The sequence below is a fragment of the Phoca vitulina genome, unplaced genomic scaffold (assembly GCF_004348235.1).
Source record: "Phoca vitulina isolate PV1807 unplaced genomic scaffold, GSC_HSeal_1.0 scaffold13, whole genome shotgun sequence".
NCBI classification, from domain to species: domain Eukaryota; kingdom Metazoa; phylum Chordata; class Mammalia; order Carnivora; family Phocidae; genus Phoca; species Phoca vitulina.
The window spans coordinates 45,762,459-45,779,818 of record NW_022589716.1 but is presented as its reverse complement, the minus strand read 5'-3'; the positions used below and the strand labels follow the sequence as shown (position 1 = coordinate 45,779,818).

Genomic DNA, 17,360 nt, shown 5'->3' with positions numbered 1-17,360 from the left:
AGTGGGATCAGAATTCTGAACAGAAGAGCTATCCATTCCCTGAGGGCGCATGCAACTTCCTAGGCATTTCCTCATTAACACCTTTGGTCATACAAACTTGTGGTCCACTAAGATCTCTAGCTCCATGTCCACACAGGGCTGACATAGCCAGGTCTCCCCAGTCTGACTTCCTTCTTCTCTTTAGAGCATAATTATGATATTCACTCCAGTCTCAAGGGTTGGGTCATCTTATTTCTGATGTGGGCAACAGTTCTGCATCTGCTCCCTTCCCAGCTGAGTGTGTCTGAGAATGTGAGGTCTGTGCCTTCTCTGGCTCCTTCAAAGCCTTAGTGCCGTATTGAGGACATAATGCCGAGGACAGGGCCCTGTGGCCCAGCTATAGAGACCTCGCTCAGGCTCCTAGACAAACGCATCCGTGCATGCCCACACAAACACCTCAATACAACAAATATTTATTGAGTATCTACTATATCCATGCCTTGGGCTAGGGGCTGGAGATGAGCAAAAAACAGCATCAGAGCTCCTGTTTTTGTTGAGCTTATGGTCTACTGGGGCAGCAGACTGAAATCAAGCCATCCTCCACTTCTCTATGCTCCACAGATACGGTCAAAAACATGCGCACAGCGTCCACACATGTGACTCTCAGGCTACACAGCCCCCCACCCAGGTAGGGTGACTTCGGGGTCATTTGGGAAATCACACAACACGGTCCCAGTCCTCCGAACACCTGCCAGGGGACCTTGTATGTGTCCATGGTCTTGTCGGCCTATAGCTGGCCTCACTTTCTCTCCTATTTGTCCCTCTGTCCACAGTCCATAGAACTGCTCAAAAGAGGCCCACCACCACTTTGGCTGGTGCTGCCTGCCACAAGAGCATCACATTGATAGCCTGCCCTGACTTCCAGCCTGGGGGCCCAGCCATGAGCACTACAGAGGCAAGCAGAAGACTTCACCCCAAACTGCATTTCTGAGTCCTGAACAGGACCCAGGATCTCCCATCTCCTGCTCCAGCACCCACTTCCTCCCAGACAGTCAGTCTTGCTCTGGCCTGCCTGGGATCAGCACACATCCCCCAACACCCCAACACATGCACACACACTCACACGCACACACACACACATCCCCCAACACCCCAACACATGCACACACACTCACACGCACACACCTAGAAACATTCATTCTTCTAACAAATATATGCCTTGCCCCTTAGTGCCAGGCATTGCTCTAGACTCTGGGGATACAGTGAGCGATGAGACAAGCACAGGCCCTGTTCCCTTGGACCTCCAGTGTAGTCACGGAGGCACCCATCTCTCAGTAGTCACATAGACAACCCATAAGGGCCAGGGTGAAACAGGTGAGGGGCCTTTAGAGTGGGGTGGGTGGAGAACTAATTCAGAATAGTGGTGTTGGGGAAGGCCTCCTTGAAGAAGTGATGCTTGAGCAAAGGCCTCAAGATGAGTGGGCAAATACCAGGGAGAACAGCACATGCAAAGGCCCTGAGGTTGTAAGGCATTTGGTTCAGTGGAGGAATAGAGGGTTGGCCAGTATGTCTAGAGCTCAGAGAGTGAGGGTTGCAGGAAGGTGTGCAGGGGCCAAGCCACCACGGCCTTCTGGTGAGGACAAGGCCTGAGGTCTTTATGCTTAGAGCAGAGGGAGCCACACAGGTTTAACAGCAAGGCAGGTGACGTGATGTAACTTGGGTTTGGCAAGTTGGCTGTGAGATGAATCACTGAGGGGGCACGGGGCTGAGACATGGAGATGGATGATGATGCCGCTCTCCCATCAGAGAGCAAGCACAGAGGCACAGGGCTGGGTGGAGATGGACAGACGCCAGCCCTGACGACACAGACAAGAGAGATCACAAACCACCCGCAGAACCACCCTTGCATCTCTCACTAACACAGCCCGGGCATGGAGGTGGCACCCTCGGGCCTGAGCGCACACGGTCCTGCGCATGGGGGCTGGGGCCCCAGCGGCCCAGCAGGTAGGTGCCCGCGCCCCACACATCCGGCCAGCTGTTTCCATGAACTCACTTGGCACATTTATTAACCATCAGCCACGCTGGCGGCCTGTGCGGCGGGCGGGCGAGTGGCCCCGGGCGGCCGGGCGCTCACTTGTTGTCCACCCGCTTGAGCTGCTCCTTGCCGTTGATGGTCACCGACTTGAGCTGCCCGTCCTCCTCCACCTCCACGCGCTCCTGCCCGTTGTCCACGATGCGCTTGGTGGTGACCTTGTGTCCGTTGACCATCTCAGTGGACGACATCACCGACTTGAAGCCTGAGCTGCCGGCGCCCGAGCCGCCGAAGGAGGTGGACGAGAAGGTGGTGCGGCTGGCGCCGCCGCCGGCCCGGCCCAGGGTGTCGAAGGACGAGAAGGCTTCCATGAAGGCCGGGAACTCACCGAAGCCGGCCGAGAAGGCCCCCCTCAGGCCGTGGCCCCGGCCAGCGCGGTCACTGTTGAAAGGGGCGTCCCAGAAGTCAAACGAGAAGGGGTCCAGGCCGCCGAAAAACTCGCGGAAAATGTCCTCGGGGTTCCGGAAGGTGTAGCCCGAGTCGAAGGGGCTGCTGTAGGGGGTGCTGGCCCCGCCACCAGCCCGCCAGCCGTCGCAGCCCGCGCGGTCATACACGGAGCGCTTCTTGGAGTCGGACAGGACCTCGTAAGCCTCGGACACCTGCTTGAACTTCTTCTCGGCCTCCTCCTTGTTGTCGGGGTTCTTGTCAGGGTGCCAGCGCAAGGCCAGCTTGCGGTAGGCCTTCTTGATGTCCTCCGGGGAGGCGCTCGACTGCACCCCTAGCACTTCGTAGTAGTTGGCCATGCCGAGGGGAGGGAGGGGGCGGAGGCGTGGGCGAAGGTGAGGTGGGCACTGGGGCCCCAGGGGCCGGGATGGACTCGGAGGAGGCAGCAGTTGGTGTGGGTCCCTCAGCGGGGGCCTTGCTGGAATCTGCTGGCTCCGGGCGCGGCTCTGCCCGGTGACTTTACCTTTTCATAGTACCAGCTCTCAGCGACAAGTGGGCGCCTTCCACTGAGAGGGGTGGGGGGAGGGGGACACTGCCACAGTGGGGCCAGGCCAGGGACAGACCCCCCTGCAGAGCGGAGGCTGGGCCCTTTGTGACATCAGCCCTGGGCGGGGCGAATGCCACCCCCAGCTTCCCACCAGCAGCCCCGGGGCACACTGGCCTGCCCCTGCCCATGAGGTCGGCACTTTGGCGGGCTGAGAATTTGGAGCTTGGTCATGCTGGGCCTGAGGGCTGAGCTCCCCGGAGCCAAGGAGCAGAGAAAGGATCAGCCGCAGGATCGGGCCTAGGTGGGCAATGCAGCCCGGTGACGGTGGTCCGGGGAGGGGAGGGCGGGCTTCCTGGGACATGTCCACTTAACCTGCTGGCTGGGTTGTTGGGATGGAGTGAGGGGACCCCAAGTGGGAAATCAGACAAGGAGGTGGGAGCAGGAGTTCATTCTTTTTGTGCCCCTTTATCAGGTCAGATCCTCAGAGGTAAGCCCCACAAAGGCAGACGTGTTCGTCAGTGTCTAAGACCATGCCTGGAAATCAGTAAACATTTGTTGAATGAATGAGGCTCAGAGACATGTAGGAAGTACTCAAGGTCACACAGTATGTCCGTGAGAGAGAGAGAGATGCAAACCCAGAGCTGTCTGAGGACAGCAAATTAAAAGAAGCATTCCACTCCATTCTGGTAAGAAAAATCCAGGTAAGTGTAACTAGTGAATGTAGGGGGGTGAATGGTGGCCCCCCAAAAGCTATGTCCCTGTCCTAATCGCTGGAACCTGCAAATATGATCTCATTTGGAAAAAGCGTCTTTGTAGATGTAATTAAATTAGGGATGTTGAGATGAGAACATCCTGGATTATGTAGGTGGGTCCCCAATGCAATGATAAGTGTTCTTACGGAGCCACACAGAAGAAGAGGGGGATGGCAATGCAGCGCAGGGAGAGCCCGCAGTCACCAGAAGCTGGAAGGGGGAAGTGCAGCCCTGCCGACACCTTGATCCTGGACTTCTGACCTCCAGAACTGTGGGAGGTTACATTTCTGTTGTTCTAAGTCACCCAGTTTGTGATAATTTGCCATGGCAGCCCTGGAAAGCTAGTAAGGTGAGTGAATTAGGAACCAAATGTTCCTAGGCATTTACATTTCTTTAATTCTTGCTCCAATATTAGATCATATTTAGAAATAGCAATTAACAATATTGATTGACATCTATTCCCCCCTTCCCCTCACCCCCCTCCAGTTAAGATGGAACACATGCTAAACTACCTAGTAACTGCACCAATGAGGAGCAGAACTATTGGGATCACTAAGTCACATAAGAGGGCATTCCTCTTCCTTTTCTCCCCCCAATTTCTTTCACCCCTCCCTTCCTTCTCTTCTTTCTATAGTCCTTACCCCTCTCTGTATTCTCTCTCTCTCTCTCTCTCTCTCTTCCTTCCGCACTCATCAGGAACCTAGCGGGGGACAGCAGGTTCTAGCCAGTCCCCAATGCCGGGAGGAATGAAAGCAGAACCTGGAGACACTTTGCAAGCCTGACTTAGAGTGACAGACGCAGTTACTCCCGCCCGCCTTACCAGGAGCAGGACCTATCCTCTGTGCCCCCTGTCCATCCACCCCATGGGCTAACACCTAACACATATCGCTTGGTAGAGGAAATGAACAGCGGGGAGTAAGTTCACTGGGTATGTAGCTACAGATGAAAGTGTTTCTGTGTTTTTGTAACTATATTTCTGTCACTGTAGTTAGAGACTGTTCTCGACAGGCTTGTCCACTGGAGCTGGGGAAAGCTGCCTCCCCACGCAATTCTCCACAATGGTTGTGGGGATGGTGTGGTGGTGAAAAGGCATATTAAGACAGTAGAAGTGATTAGGGTAGTGGTGTCGATGTGGAGGCAGTGGTGAGGGTGGGAGTAATTATGGTGGTGATAGTGGAGTTGATAATGGCAGAGGAGGTGCTGGTGGTGGGGACCGTAGTCATGCTTGTGGTGGAGAGTTAACACGTGGAGATGACAATGGAGGGGATGGTGACTGGGGACCGGTAGTGGTAGAGGTGGTATTGACAGTGATGGTGGAGGTGTGACAGGGAGGTGATGGAAAGGCTACTAGGGGCACTATCGGGGAGGTTGGTCGTGGTGATGGTGGTCCTGGAGGTGGTGACGTTGGTAGCGGTGATAGGGATGAAGGCAGTGGGGTAGTGCAAGTTGCGTGTCATACGGCTTTGCTTCAGTAACGACCCCCACATCTTGGAGCCTTACCACGGACATTTAGCCCTTGCCCATGTCGCTGGGGCTCCAACTCACATGTCTTCTCCTTGTGGATCCTGGATGAGGGAGTGCTCTGGTCTGGAATATACCATTCTCGTGGCGCAGAGGGCGTGAGTGGGAGCTGCGAGAAACGTGGAGTGCCTCTGAACACTTCTCCCGGGATGTGATGTACGTCACCCGTGCTCACGCCACGTGGCCCAGGCCAGTATCAGTGGGGTGGGGAATGGTACTCCTTTCAGGAAGGTTCTGCAAGTCTCCAGCAAGAGCTGGAGAGGCACGATCCTCTGAGGAAGTGGGCAATACTGCAGTATGCTGCCGGCGATTGTGGGGGTGATGGAGATGGTGGGATTGGTGGCCCTGGTGCCGATGGCAGTGCCGCTTGGCTGACGAGAGCTGTGACAGCCATGGAGGGGTGCTGGCAACGGTGGGAATCACGACATGCTCTAGCAACAGGGCTGACGCCGAGGGTGATGACCTGGCAGATGTGGTGTCCACCACCCTCTTTGACGGTCTCCTCTGCATCCTAGAGAGTTGGGGAAGATTTTCCAGAATCCCTTATGTGGTTCCCAGGTGGAGTCTGCCAATGCATGCAATTTGGAAAGTGAAAGAGAAAGAAGCTGAAGGCAGATGACAACCGGAGGTTTGCAGCAACTTCCGGCCATCCTCTGAGACACCCGGGCTTCAGGGCTGCAGGCTGAGATACTCCGGGGAGCTTCCTGGAACAGCGTGAGCTTCCAGCAGCTTCCCGGCGAGCTCTTGAGATCCACTTACTTTGGAGCAGCAGGCAGACCCTCAGCGATGACTTGTGTCCCTGATCTTTATGCCCCCAGGTCATCCTATGGTTGCGAAAACTTATATGAAATATCTTCATGCCTGTTACAGTCAGCAAGTGCGCGCACGGGGTGATGGTGACGGCGGCTCCGGGGGAGGTGGTGGTGGTGGCGCAGGTGGGCTCGTGATAATGGTGACAGTGCAGAAGGTGGTGACATTGTGGGCAGAGGCAGCATTGGCGGTGAAGGTGGCGGAGGTGACGGAGGAGATGATGATGGTAGTAATGGGAGGGGAGGTGGAAACGGCCGTGTTGCAGGTGACGGTGATGATGGGAATGGTCGTCATGGTAACAGTGGCGTTGGTGGAGCTGAGGGATGTTGCTGCGGTGGGGATGGTAGTGATGGTAGCGATGAGGGCCGTGCTGGTGGTCAAGGCAATGCGAATCCTGGTTGAGGCGGAGACGGGCAGTTATGGTGATGGCGGAGGTGGCCCGTCAGAGGTGGCCTGGTGGCAGTGGTGAGAGTGACGGTGATGATGCTGGTCATGGCAACGGCAGTGCTGGGCATCGTGGAGGTCACGGGACGGCGATCCTGGTCTAGGTGATGGAGGTGACGTGAGGCGGGATGTGGCGGCGGTGATGGTGGTGAAGGGGGTGTGGTGTGGTCGTGATGATACTGGGTTGAGGCGGAGACGGTCGTGGTGGTGCTGATGGTGACAGTGGTGGTGGGGATGAGGGGAGTAGCGGTGGTGATGAGGGTGAAGGGAGGAAGGCTGGTATGTTTATGGTGATGGGGTAGCTCGACACTGGTCAGGGGAGGGGGTCGACAACAATGGCAGCACTGCACGTGAAGCCTGAGGTCCCATAACAATGTAACGGGGGCAGTGTGTGGGTGGTTCCATCAGGTTAAGAGACAGGGGACCCAGGATGATGAGACGCCCCCAAATCCCCAGAGACTTCCCCTCACCCAGGCTCCCCTCGCACTCTGTCCAGGGAGGAAGTCTCCTGGCCACCCAGCCAGATCTGTGCACTGCTCTGACCCCAGGCGCTGTGCTCAGCCTGAGGCCCCACCCTGTGGTGGTCTGTAGGAGGTAGCTGGGCTGGAGACAGGGCTGGAGACCTCCTTGGTTCCCGGCTGTCCCAGGGCTCAGAAAGCCGAGCACTCAGTAGGCTTCATGGGACGGGCGTACTCCCGGGAGGCAGATCCCAGCTCCTCATTGCCGAAGGTGCTCTGAACAGAGGGGGCCCTCTCCAGTTTACAAGGGCGAGGCAGGGTGAGCTTCCCACAAAGGCAGCACGCAGAGGTGATTTTCCCTTCTGCAAATGGCTCTGCCTAGTGTCCTCTGAAATCCAAAACTGAACGTGTTAGCAGCAGGGGCCTCTGGGGTCCCTCCACAGGGCCTCACGGGGAGACAGGGGTGCACAGGCATGACGTTAGCTCAGGCCCCCCTGCTCCTGACTCACACTGGCTGTTTGGTCACTTTCCCTCTCTGAGCCTCTCTGTCCTTATTCTCCAGTGGGGTGTGGAAAGTCCTCCCTTTGGGGGCTAGCCTCCCTGGCCTGCAGCCTCTGATGTCCCGGGTCCCCAGTCTCAGGCCCACCCTGAAGCCTACCCCCTGAGCCATGGCCGGGTTGGAGGAAGAGGATCTTGGGTGACCAGGTGATCTCAAGCAGAGCCTGATCCAGGGCACAGGGAGGCCCAGAGAGGGCAGGGCACACCCAAGGTCACACAGCGGTCCCAGGAACCTTCCCCAGGGCGAGCTGATGGAGGCCGATTAGGCAGCCAATTGGTATTCTGAGCAGCCAGAGGCCCCTCTCTGTCTCTGTAATTAATGGAGTGGCTTTTTAAAAGGATTCTAATCACCCTCGATCCTATCTGCTTATCACTAGCGTTCCTAATTAGATGATCCTGGCAGTCACTCGGCTAATTCCCTCCAGCCTCATGCAGCCCTGCCCAGCCTGGGGCAGCCCACCCCACCCCCGCAGTCCACCCTGGCCCAGCCAGATGGGCAGTCCGGGCCTTCTCTCCCCTCAGGGCCCCTGGTTCTCTAACTGCATTACCTTCAGGATGGATGGGCGACAGCGATGGATGGGCCACTGGATGGACAGTGACAGGTGAGTGAAGGGACTGAATGATGGACAGCTACGAGGGTAGATGGATGGAAGAACAGAAAACTGGGAGGTTCAGAGCTCAGCCTGTCAGGTCAAACAGCTCTGCCATTTACTAGCTGTGTGTTCTTGGGGAAGTCACTCAACCTCTCTGTGTCTCATTTTCCACATCTCATCTGTAAAATGGGAATAATAATAGCATTTCCTCATAGGGTTGCTGTGAGGACAGCTTAGAACAGAGGAAATGTTGTATATATGGGTTTGCTAGCCTAATGATGGCAATGTTGATAATGGGTGGATAGACAGACGGATGGGAGGACAGACAGACAGATGAGGGAAGGGAAAGAGTAGTAGATGGACAGGTCCATGGAAGAATGGGTAGAAGGCTAGATGGACATATAAATTGGTAGGCTGATGGAGAGCTGGTCAGGTGGTGGGTTACTAGACCGGTAGAAGGGACAGTGAGTGCTCAGTGCCAGACAGGGAGGCATGGGAAGTGGGGAGCAACCTGACTTCTTCTCCAGAGGTAACAGGATGATCTCAGCTCAAGTCTCAACACAGACGTGGCTCAGACCTGCTTTCCCTCCCTAGGACATCCAGGACGGTCTCCTGGTCAACCCTCCCAGCCTGTGGAAATGGGTGCCCACTAGGTCCTTTCCCCTCAACCCCAACCCAGGTAACACCCTTCCTGGTGGTGGCCCATGTGGTGTCTGGAGGCTCAGATCTATCCTCTGGTGGGGGTTTACTGCCTGAGCAAAGGCATCATTTGTGAAGGACTCCTGAGTTCCAAAGGGCACCAGCCTGTTAGGGTGGCCACTCTCCTTTCCCCACCCACAGTGCCCGAGTCCTCAGCACACCCCCACACAGAGCAACTCTGGGCAGGGCTCTGATCCCACTTCCAACAGCTGGCCCTAAGCCTCCAGGAGGATTCAACCCCCACAGCCTCCACAAATACCCCTGGACTTCTACAGCTTCTGGGATGTGGGGCTTCCTGGGTCTTTCTGGAAAGAGTATAGAACAAAGAAGCCTGAAGTATCTTCCAGAGTCAAGGCCTACATGCATATGCACACATTCCTATTAGCAGTCATCCACCCACCCACCCATCTACCCTCCCAATCATCTGTCCGTCCATCCATCATTCCATCCACCCGTCCACTCAGCCAGCCAGCCAGCCCTTCATCTATCCACTTACTCCACATGTTTCTTGAGCTCCTATGCATACATGTCCTATAAACCAGGCGCTCTTCTGGGTGCTGCAGGGGTATATATGCCAGGGAACACACTCGCCAGGGCTTTGCCCTCATGGAGTTGCCAGCTAGTGGGGAAGACAAAAGAAACTGATAACAAATAAACATCTAATACAATGTCAGGTAGTGATAGATGCCATGAAGAAAAACAAAGCAGAAGGAGGGCTGAGAGTGACGAGGCTTCTCTTTCAGACAGGGTAGGCTGAGAGGGCCCCCCACACCTCCACACGTGTGTCAGGCATCCACGCCCCTGCACACACGCGCACGCCTGTACCCATAAACACAAATGTACACTCGGACCCACGAACACACCCGGGCCTCCCACAAGGCCTGCAGCCATGCTGTGCCTGGGCCATTGGGGTACGATGTCTCCAGAGATGCCCCTACCAACCCAGCTGGGGAGATCTGGCCCACATCTCTGGCCAGGACTGTTGTCCTTCTTCCCCACCCTGGCCTCCCCTGACCCCTCCCCAGGCCTGCTCACCTGGAGCCCAGCACACATCTGGGTTTCACTGGGTCAACTAGAGAAGGGCCCAGGTGATTTCTACGCAATTTGCCATTCAGATCCACGAGTCTTTCCTGCGCTGGCCTGGGTGGGAGCTGGAAACAGAGCTGATTTCAGCTGTGACCCCCTTCCCTCCCCCCACAGAGGGCCCTCCCAATCCCAGGCTGCAGGAAAGGGAGCAGACACACACCAACACGTGAATGCAACTGCAACAAGCATTGGAGGGAGAGGCGACACCTGTCTGGGGGTATCTGGGAAGGCTGAGCAGAGGAGGTGACACCTGTCTGGGGGGTATCTGGGAAGGCTGAGCAGTGGAGGTGACACCTGGGCAGGGCCTTACTGGAGGGGGTAACATTAGCCTTTGGTTGTGACCTCACACACGTGAAGGTCTTTGGATTTAGACATTGGATGTCCTTTCCAAATGACGTAAATTGCTCCGTCGTGGAAAAAATGTTTCCAGGTGGGAAGATGTTTGTCATGGGACTGAAAACGTGCTGCAATTTCAGACTGGGTGCATTATAAATGAATCTCTTTCTAAATCAGTGTTCTCCACGGGGTCAGTCCTCCCTCCCCAGGGGACATTTGGCAATGATGGGAGACATTTTTAATGGTCATGACTTGGCAGGGAGGGGCGGGTGGGGGTTGCTATGGGCATCTCATGGGGTGAAGTCAGGGATGCCGCCAAACATCCTACAATATACCAGACAAACTTCCACCACAAAGAATGATCCAGTCCCAAATGTCAGTGGTGTCGAGGTGGAAAACTCTGGTCTGAACCCTGAAACCATCATTTGATGAGCACAGTTATATTGCATTTGGATTTTTAGTATGCCTACGGCATTCATTTCTTTAATGTGAATGTTTAAAACACACAGGTGACCTGTTTGGTCATTTATTTCTTAATAAAGCAGGAGCCTTGAAACATTGGGGCAGCTTCACGCAGAGGGAAGAGCGGGCACAAAACCTCGCGTGGTGGGAGAGCACTTGTCTGTAGTCTGGGACTGAGGAGAGTGGGGGATGGCTGTAGAGGGCCGTGGACTGCAAAGGTCATGCAAGACCCAAGAGCTTAGATCAGGTCCCGAGCTGGGGAGCCCTTGGGAGCATTTGAGGCACAGGGAGAACGTGATCAATTGCATGTTCTAGAGAGATCTCTCTACAGCGATGATATTCCACTTCATACCCAACAAACAGGTAAAAATATAAAAGTCTGACATTACCAAGTGTTGGCAAGGATGTGGAGCAACCGGAATTCCCATACCCTGCTGGTGGGAATATAAACTGGAACAACAAGTTCAGAAAATTCCTTGGCCTTATCTTGTAGACATGAAGGTGCCAAGTCCCTTGACTCAGTGACTCCACCTCTGGGCTTATGCTCCCAGAGAAACACTTGCACATGGCAGAGGGGTGAGAGCAGCTACCTGGACCCTGTTTATAATGGAACACAGGAGGATGGGCAAACACATTGCGTTGTCTTTATACAATGGAATAGCATACACTGTAGTGAAAAATGAATGGACCAGAACTTCATATATTCATGTGAAAGAATATCGTAAATGTGACGGCAAACAACAAAAAAAAGTAAGTCATAGAAAAAAATCTACCATTATGATACCATTTATACAAAATGTAAAAACATGCAGGATAATATGATCCATGGCATAAGGGTTCATACATACGTAGTCAAAATATAACGTACAGGGGAGTAATAAAGCCCTGGCTACTTCTGGGGAGGAAGGCAGGCAGGCCATAGGGCTACGAGGGTTCCAGATTGCATAATGTTTTCTTTCTTAACTTGAGGTGAGGGGGTGTCAGAGGGACCTCGAGTTGCCTCCTTTCTCCTGCCTCCTGGTGGGCGGGACCTGGGGCCATGTATAAACAATAGGATATGGCAAAGGTGATAGGATGTCATTCCCGGGATTGCAGGACATTACCTAAAACTCGCATGTGTTGACCGCTCTCTGTAGAGTGTCTGTCTGTGGCTGGCTTTGAAGGAGCAAGCCGCCGCAAATCCCACAGCTGCAAGGCAGCCCCTTGTGCTCAAACCTGAGGAGGCTTAGTAGCAGGGCAGACCCTTCCCTAGTCGAGCCTCTGTTGAGAACCTAGTTCTGGTCAACAGCTTAACGGCAGCCTTGTGGGACCTTAAGCCGAGGACCCCACTAAGCCACACCTGGGCTTCTGACCCAGAGAGATGGTAAGATAATCCATGAGTGTGGTTTTAAGTGGCTAAGCTTGTGGTGATTTCTTATGCAGCCCAGAAAACCAGTACTGAGGGGTACCAGGGCGTTTGTTATAGTATTAGCTATATTTTTGGATATTTGAAATATTTCATAATTGAAATAAAAAGCTTAAGAAAGATCCCTATGGTGGAAGAGACAGGTTGTAGGGTGCCAGCCAGAGGCTGAGCTATGGAGCAGGTGAAGGGATGGAGCTGGGCGGTGCGCGGTAGAAAAGAGGGCCCAGGGGTGAAGTCCGGATGGTACCAGTGGTGGTGTGGTGGGGTGTGGGCTTGTGTAAAAATGTCCCCTCCATTCCTAAATTCTGAGCAAAGGGAGGAGCCCATCCCGGCATCCCCTCAAAGCCCGGGAAACCTGGATCCCAGCCCCGCACCCCAGATCAGCACAGCCGGACCTGGGTGGGAGGGGCAGGGAGAAGGAGCAAGGACAGCGTTTTCCCAGAGTCCTCTAGGGAGCCCTGCTCTGTGGGCTGGGGAGGGACAGATGGGGAGGTGGAAGGAAGCAGCTGCGCAGGGTCCGCCAAGTCCCCTCTTCGAGGAGGAAACCCCCCCAACTCTAGCCTGCATACCAGTGGGAGCCATCCTGTTCTGTCCCCTCCCAGGAAATGAGACCCCCATCCCTGCCTGGCCCTCAGTTTCCCCAGCTGTACAGGAGGGATGATCTGTGGGGGACCCTGACTGGTTGGGGGCAGGATGGGGGACAATACTGAAAGCACCTACTAAATACCCAGGTACCTACCAGCCTTCCTAAGGGACCCTGACAGCCCTAGGGGATGCGTGGGAAAGACGAACTGAAAGGGCAGGCAGCTTGCCCAGGGTCCCTAAACACCCTGGGCTCTAGGGCTGGAGAAGCTTGTGGGGGCTCAGTCTGAAGCCCAGTGGGCTGAAATAGCATTAGAAGAAAGTCTCCTTGCTAGGTGGGCTCTCCAAGAACTGAGGACCCTTTGCCTTCCTCATATTATCCTTAAAACACCCCTCAAGATGTGGTCTTGTTTCATTGGTGAAGAGTCAGGATTCAGAGAAGCTAAGCCCCTTGCTTGGAGCTGCACAGCAAGGAAGAGGCAGGTGTGTCTGCACCACAGCCTGTCCTTGTCCCTGAGTGACATTGGCTAGGGACTGGGGAGGCCCTGGGGGGCTCAGGGAAAGGGGAACTCAAATAAGGTTTCCTCTAGGATCTCTGACTGGGGTTTGAAGGATGAAGAGGAGTTCTCCAGGCAGATCTGAAGGGAGAACATCCCAGGGAGAGAGAGCAGTCAGAAACAAGGCAGAGAAAAGAAAACAGCTGTTTGTCATGATTATTTTTTATGTCACAAAAGCAGCACATGGTCACAACATGTTAAAATAATAGCACAAGTTTCTAAAGTGAGAAGCACCCCCCCACCCCAGACAATCACACTTCTCCAAACTAACAGCTATTGTCCATTGGATATGTATCTTCCCTGATTATTCTCTATATCTACACAAATATTTTTAGAGCCCAAAAGAGCCATGCTTTATATATTCTGCAGTTTACTTCCCCCCGCCCCAAAACCCCCTGCAACTTAGTTTTTTCTTTTCCTAGTGTTTCTGTGAGGTGCACCTGAGGAGGGCTCATTGGGCCAGAGAGCATGCAGAATTCTGGTCGACACCCCTGTCAATGGCATGTGTCAGAGTCTACACATCTGCAACCTCTTCCGTTTCTGCTAAGAGAAGCAGCCCGGGGTAATTTGCATGTATGATTTGCATGTACTTGATCCTTTCTGAGGTAGAGTACCTGTCGGAATGTTGGAATGTTTTATTTACATTTCTAAAGGGAAGTACCTCTTGCTGTGTCTTTCACTTGTTTTTCTCTTTTTTTGAGGTGGCAGTTGGTCTTTTTATTATTTATTGTGTTTTTGTATTTGGGTTTTTGCATATTTTGCAAAATTATCCCCCCATTCTGCAATAATCATGGTTAAATATTATTTTTATCATTAAAGCTATTAAACGTTATTACAGAATAGCTGGAAAATGGGGAGAATAAAGGGGAAAGTATCTATGATACAGATGTCACCATTTGTCAACATTTGGTGACAATTCTCTCCCCTTAGATGCTGTAATCACTGTCGTCATCGTGTTACACATACACCTCTATTCCGTGACTTGGCTCTAAGGGCCTAACCTTTAGGAAGCATTTGAAAGGCTTTCTAGCTGAAATCCTATAGGTCCCTCTTCTCCCTCCCTCGGTTATTGTGGTAAAATACACCTAACATAACATTTATCATTTTAACCATTTTTAAGTGTATAGTTCAGTAGCATTGAGTACCTTCACACTGGGGTGCAGCCAGCCCCACCATCCAGAACTTTTTCATCTTCCCAAATGGAAACTCTGTCCCCATGAAACACGAACTCCCCAGTCCCCTCCCCGCCCCCCACCCCGCCCCAGGCAGCCACCACCCTACTTTCTGTCTCTACGAATCTGACTACTCTAGGTGCCTCATATAAGTGCAATCCCATAGTATTTGTCTCTCTGGGACTAGCTTCTTTCACTGAACACGATGTCTTCAAGGTCCATCCATGCTGTAGCATGTGTCAGAATTTTCCTCCTCTTTAAGACTGAATAATATTCCATTGTGTGTCTAGATCACATTTTGTTTATCCTTCACCTGTGGACGAACTCTCAGATTATTTCCACCTCTTGGCAGTTGTGAATAATGCTGCAGTAAACACGGGTGTGCAAATATCTGTTCGAGTCCCTGCTTCCAATTCTTTTGGGTACATACCCTCCCTTTTGTTGAGCATTTAGGTTGTATCAATCTCCTGGTTTATAAACAATAATGTCCCAAACATCTCGTGTCAGAGCTTCCTGCAAAAGGTATTTGGATGAATACTCAACATTCGAGTCGTAGAATTGGAATTATCTCAGAGCTCATTTCAAAAGCATGATCCCAAATTATCCTTCCACTCCCTCCCTGCTGCAGATGTTTTTACAGCTTGCAATATCAACAACTTCCTTTTCTCTCTTTGGTTCCTAGAAAGGCTGAACTTAACTTTGAGGTTTGGGGTCCCTCTGCCAAGTTATCTGTGGGAGAACCAACCTGAGTGATCCAGGTGGGTTGCAGTGGTTGGTTTAAAGACTAACTCTTTAATAAGTCTTGAATGTGTGCTAGGATATGTGTGATGGTGTCAGGACTCCAGCCCCATCCCCAAGACCCAGGCAGGTGTGGGCATGAGGGGCGGGGTGGAGATAGAGGCGGGGCTTCCTGAGGGGAGAGAGGCAAAAATGGCCCCTTGGGACCAGACCTTCTGCCGATTTTTAAGTGACTCTCCTAATTGAAAATCATTTGCATCTCATCCATACTTTTGCAAAACATCATGCAGCCAAATCAAACTTTGTCTGCTGGCTGGATAAGGCCACATGCTGCTGGTTTCAGATCCCGGAGTCAGGTGTTTACTGAGTGAGATGCTAACCAGTCGGTTGTGCCAACTCCACTTGCTTGAATAACCCTCCACCCTTGCATTGATCCAGGATACCTCCTTTATCATCCATTATCTTGTAAATAATAGGGTCTATTTTGGGCTTACTTGAGTCTGAGCCATTGATCTCCTTATTCTTACAGTAGAACCGCAGGTTTGAAAGATTGTGATCATAGAATCTTAGTACTGGAACGTGTTACACACACGCCTTGTTTTATTTTCCCTCATTTTCTGACTTGTGCTGGTCTTGTTAGTTTTTACAAATAAAGTTTGAAATCATTTTATCATTTTGCCTAACACCCCCCCACACACACACACACGCACACTCACACATAGTGGACTTTTGATCTACTGTCTGGTGCTTATAAACTCACATAGGGCGGCCCACTCACCTTAGGAGGAGCTCCCTGGGTGTTTGCCTGCTTCCCTGCCTCTCAGGGGAGTTTGTCCTTCCCTTCCATCAGGTAGATGGCAGACATTCCTCCCAAATCTTGTTCCCCTGGGGCAGTGTCCACTCTGTGGCCCTGGGGACTGGAAAGGCTGTTTGCCTTCCCTATTTCTAGTAGTGGTCACCAGGAGGCGGGAGGGACCTTTGGAGAGGGACAGAGGTGGTCTTTACAAATTACAAAGGGGGCTTGGTTTCTTCCTACAGAAAATGGGAACAAGAAGCTGGGCTTGGAAGCGTCCCTGCAGGAGGAAGGGAGGAAGGGGCCCTGGGCCGGGCCAGCCCCACCTGGGTGCAAACAGATGGAACAAAGGCCAACCCACCCCAGGCGCCCTGGCGCCAGGCCCCCGTGGAATCATAAAGGCACCTTCTCCCTGCTAAGGCGGCCACTTGCGACACTTGGCCTGCCTGCCCTGCCCTGCCCTGCCTGGGAGCTTTAAGGCCACAAAATCGAAACTGTTTACCCGCACAATGCCTCTGGGCAGCAGGAGTCATTGTTAGGAGCTGATTATTTTATGGAGGAGGGAACAGAAGCTGCAGGGGCAGGAGTGCCTGGGGCTTGAACTTAGGGCCTCCAAAGCCACATGCCTCCCCCTCCTGGTGGTTACCCACTCGACCCCCTAGCACCGCCACCAGAGCCTTCCCCAGCTCTGGCCACTGCCTTTGTCAGAAACAACCCCCTCTCTCCAGGAGTTTCCTGGCAGCCAGAGAGAGCTGATCCATCAGGGCAAGATGTGTGTGTTTCATCCCCACCCCAGAACGCCAACAACTAACAGGGACAACAAACATATGTGGGATAAGTGAACGAATCTATCCAACAGACATTGGGGAAGCACCCACGGCGGGCCCGTTAGAGGCGATGGAGACCCAAGAGTGAACAGCAGAGCCAGTCCCCGCCCTCTTGGACCTGACATTACAGGGAGAGGGGATCTGCTCATCTACTTGTTTCTTGCTGGCAGCTTCTGGCACCTTCAACAGTGCCTGCCACTGGTGCTCCAAAAATATTGGTTGGTAGTAGGAAGGAGCTAAGACCAGGGTAGTAATAGAGAAACAGGAGGCGGGGGCTCTGGATTCTGGCCTTCGGGTCCAGCCACCTGCAGCTCTGGGATCTAGATTCTAGGCCCTGGGCTCCACGTCCTTGGCACTAAGTCCTGGGTTCTGAGCTCCAAGCTCTATGCTGTGGATTTGAGGGTCCATGCTCAGGGCCCTGAGTTCTGGGCTCTATGTTCTGAGATCTGGATTCTGAAGTCCAGGATCTTGACCCCAGTTGCATATAAGTTCTAGATTCTGAGCTCCAAGCTCTAAGTTCTAGATTTTGGGGGTACAGGCTCTGTGCTCTGTGTTTTGGGTCTGG

At 53.2% G+C, this 17,360-nt stretch overlaps 1 protein-coding gene across 1 annotated transcript; it reads right to left on the bottom strand.

Moving 5' to 3' along the window:
• Positions 1 to 2,027: 2,027 nt before the first annotated feature.
• Positions 2,028 to 2,814, bottom strand: DNAJB8 (DnaJ heat shock protein family (Hsp40) member B8). Its single transcript, XM_032412278.1, has one exon. The coding sequence runs from the start codon at positions 2,812 to 2,814 to the stop codon at positions 2,110 to 2,112; it is 705 nt and encodes a 234-aa protein (XP_032268169.1). The 3' UTR covers positions 2,028 to 2,109.
• Between the last annotated feature and the right edge of the window lie 14,546 nt (positions 2,815 to 17,360).